At 55.1% G+C, this 2408-nt stretch overlaps 1 protein-coding gene across 1 annotated transcript; it reads left to right on the top strand.

The window, feature by feature from the left end:
- Positions 1 to 1293: 1293 nt before the first annotated feature.
- TMEM127 (transmembrane protein 127) lies at positions 1294 to 2405 on the top strand (the record flags this gene model as incomplete). Its single annotated transcript, XM_010181261.1, has 2 exons — positions 1294 to 1555; positions 2206 to 2405. Coding segments are annotated over 2 exons (462 nt in total), but the record flags the coding sequence as incomplete, so codon positions are not given.
- Positions 2406 to 2408: the final 3 nt, after the last annotated feature.

The raw sequence follows: 2408 nt of genomic DNA, 5'->3' as shown, positions 1-2408 counted from the left end.
GGCCCCTTCCAGGCCTCAGCCACCCCCCTTGTACCTTTTCATAAAAATTATTAATCTCTGCCTTTTCATATCGCCAAAACCGGGTGTTTTCTCCCCATTTTAGCACTGAAGCCGTGCAGGGCTCGGTGCCTCCAAATCCAGCTCCGAATTTCAGCAATAAACGGGTGTGTGGGGTCACTGGTGGCAAAACGGGGCTCAAACCCCCCCCCGCATGAGCGTCTCTGGTGACATTAAACCAGGCAGGGAGGGGAACAGCACAAAAACTGAACTTACTGAGCTCGAAGGCAGCCGAACCCCCACATTTGATGAGTTAAAACGGGGAACTAACGTGGGTGAAGCTTTCAGAGGCTCAGTTTGGATGGTAAAGCCCAGCGGGCGGCTGCGTTAGGACCAGAGAGCAGCCCAGCAGTTTTTTATTAGCGCTTTTTAATGTGCTGCTAAATTAACCCCTGGCTTTACCGATTAAAACACCTTCTGGTTTATGGTGGGGAGGCAACTGGGAGCTCATGGGAGCCAGGGGGAGCAACTCTGAACCCCCAGCCCCTCCACGGATGTGGATGTGGTAACGAACGGGCTTGAATCACAGAATCCCAGAGCGCTGGGGATTGGAAGGGTCCTCCAAAGCTCATCCAGTCCAATCCCCCTGCCGGAGCAGGAACACCCAGATGAGGTTACACAGGAAGGCGTCCAGGCGGGTTTTGAATGTCTGCAGAGAAGGAGACTCCACAACCTCTCTGGGCAGCCTGGGCCAGGGCTCTGTCACCCTCACTGAGAAGAAGTTTCTTCTCACATTGAAGTGGAACCTCCTGTGTTCCAGTTTGTGTCCGTTGCCCCTTGTCCTATCATTGTTTGTCACCGAGAAGAGCCTGGCTCCATCCTCGTGACACTCACCCTTGAAATATTTATAACCATGAATGAGGTCTCCCCTCAGTCTCCTCTTCTGCAAACTAAAGAGCCCCAGCTCCCTCAGCCGCTCCTCAGAAGGGAGATGCTCCACTCCCTCCATCATCTTTGTAGCCCTAGGGCTACAATTTGGGGCTCCTTGTGGCATTCATCACAAAGATTTTCCAGTATCACTTCCAGCTTTGCTTTAAACGAGGAACGGGTGCAGCCTGTGCGGACTCTGCGTGTTGGAGGTGTTTCTTTAGCTTTAATTCCCACAGTAATAAGAGTTTATAAAGTGAAATTCGTGGCGGGGCCAGCAGCTGCCGGATAAAGGCCGTTGGTTTCCCAAATCCTGATTCAAAGCGCCCTGCTGGCCTCTGCTTTCTGTCACATTTGTGAACCTCGGAGGGGAAAACGCTGGGCGAGATCAGAGCAGGCTTTGCTGCGCCCGCTGCTTTGGGTGGCAGAGAGGAGGCTTTGGTGCTCACGGCCTCTCTCGTGGCAGATTACTGCATGAACCCGCAGACCGTGCTGCTGCTCCGCGTCATCGCCGCCTTCTGCTTCCTGGGCATCCTCTGCAGCCTCTCCGCTTTCCTCCTCGACGTCTTCGGCCCCAAGCACCCGGCGCTGAAGATCACGCGGCGCTACGCCTTCGCCCACATCCTCACAGGTAACCGAGGGCCCCTGCTGCTTCGGTTTTCCATCCCAAATCCTCTAAGAGATGGAGAAGAACCCCCCCTTGAAGGCTCCTTTTCGGCTTTTGGTACCCACGGAGCATCCCCTTTGTGGTGTTTTGGGCCCTAAGGGTGACGGGGGCTGAAATGGGAGTGAAATTTCTGGGGGTGAAGGTCAAGAGTGGCCATTGAGGGTGTTTTAGATGGATATTAAAGGTGTGCTGATGGGTTTTTCTTGTTCCACATGGTCCTGCATCACCTTTCTGGCACAGGGGGTCACCTTTTCCACCTCCCGAGGCCGGAAGAGCTTTAATCCCCCTTATCCCTGACCGAATTACCCACGTCAGCCCTGAGCGGCTCAGAGCAAGGCTGAGCCCTCAACCTGCCCCAGAGACCAATGTGGGGGACAGAAACAACCCTTTAAAACCATCCAGCTTGGGTTGTGGTCACCGCTTGGGTTTGTTCTTCCCCCCAGGACCCTCCCCTGCGGTTTTCCCCTCTTTCTGACCACATTTTGGGTCAGATTTGGGGTGAAATTTCCACCCCAGGCTGTCACCCTTTGCTATAAACCCCTGCCCAGCACCCAATTTGCCGAATTTCCTATGAAAGCCGCGTCCCAAATGGATTCGTTTTTGGTCTCCCGCAGTCCTGCAATGCGCCACCGTCATCGGGTTCTGCTACTGGGCCTCGGAGCTGATCCTGGCGCAGCAGCAGCAGCACAAAAAGTACCACGGCTCCCAAGTCTACGTCACCTTCGCCGTCAGCTTCTACCTGGTTGCCGGAGCCGGGGGAGCCTCCATCCTCGCCACGGCCGCCAACCTCCTGCGCCATTACCCAACCGAGGAGGAG

Source organism: Mesitornis unicolor, unplaced genomic scaffold, assembly GCF_000695765.1.
Source record: "Mesitornis unicolor isolate BGI_N332 unplaced genomic scaffold, ASM69576v1 Scaffold51293, whole genome shotgun sequence".
In the NCBI taxonomy this organism is placed as follows: domain Eukaryota; kingdom Metazoa; phylum Chordata; class Aves; order Mesitornithiformes; family Mesitornithidae; genus Mesitornis; species Mesitornis unicolor.
This window is presented reverse-complemented; position numbering and strand designations above follow the sequence as displayed.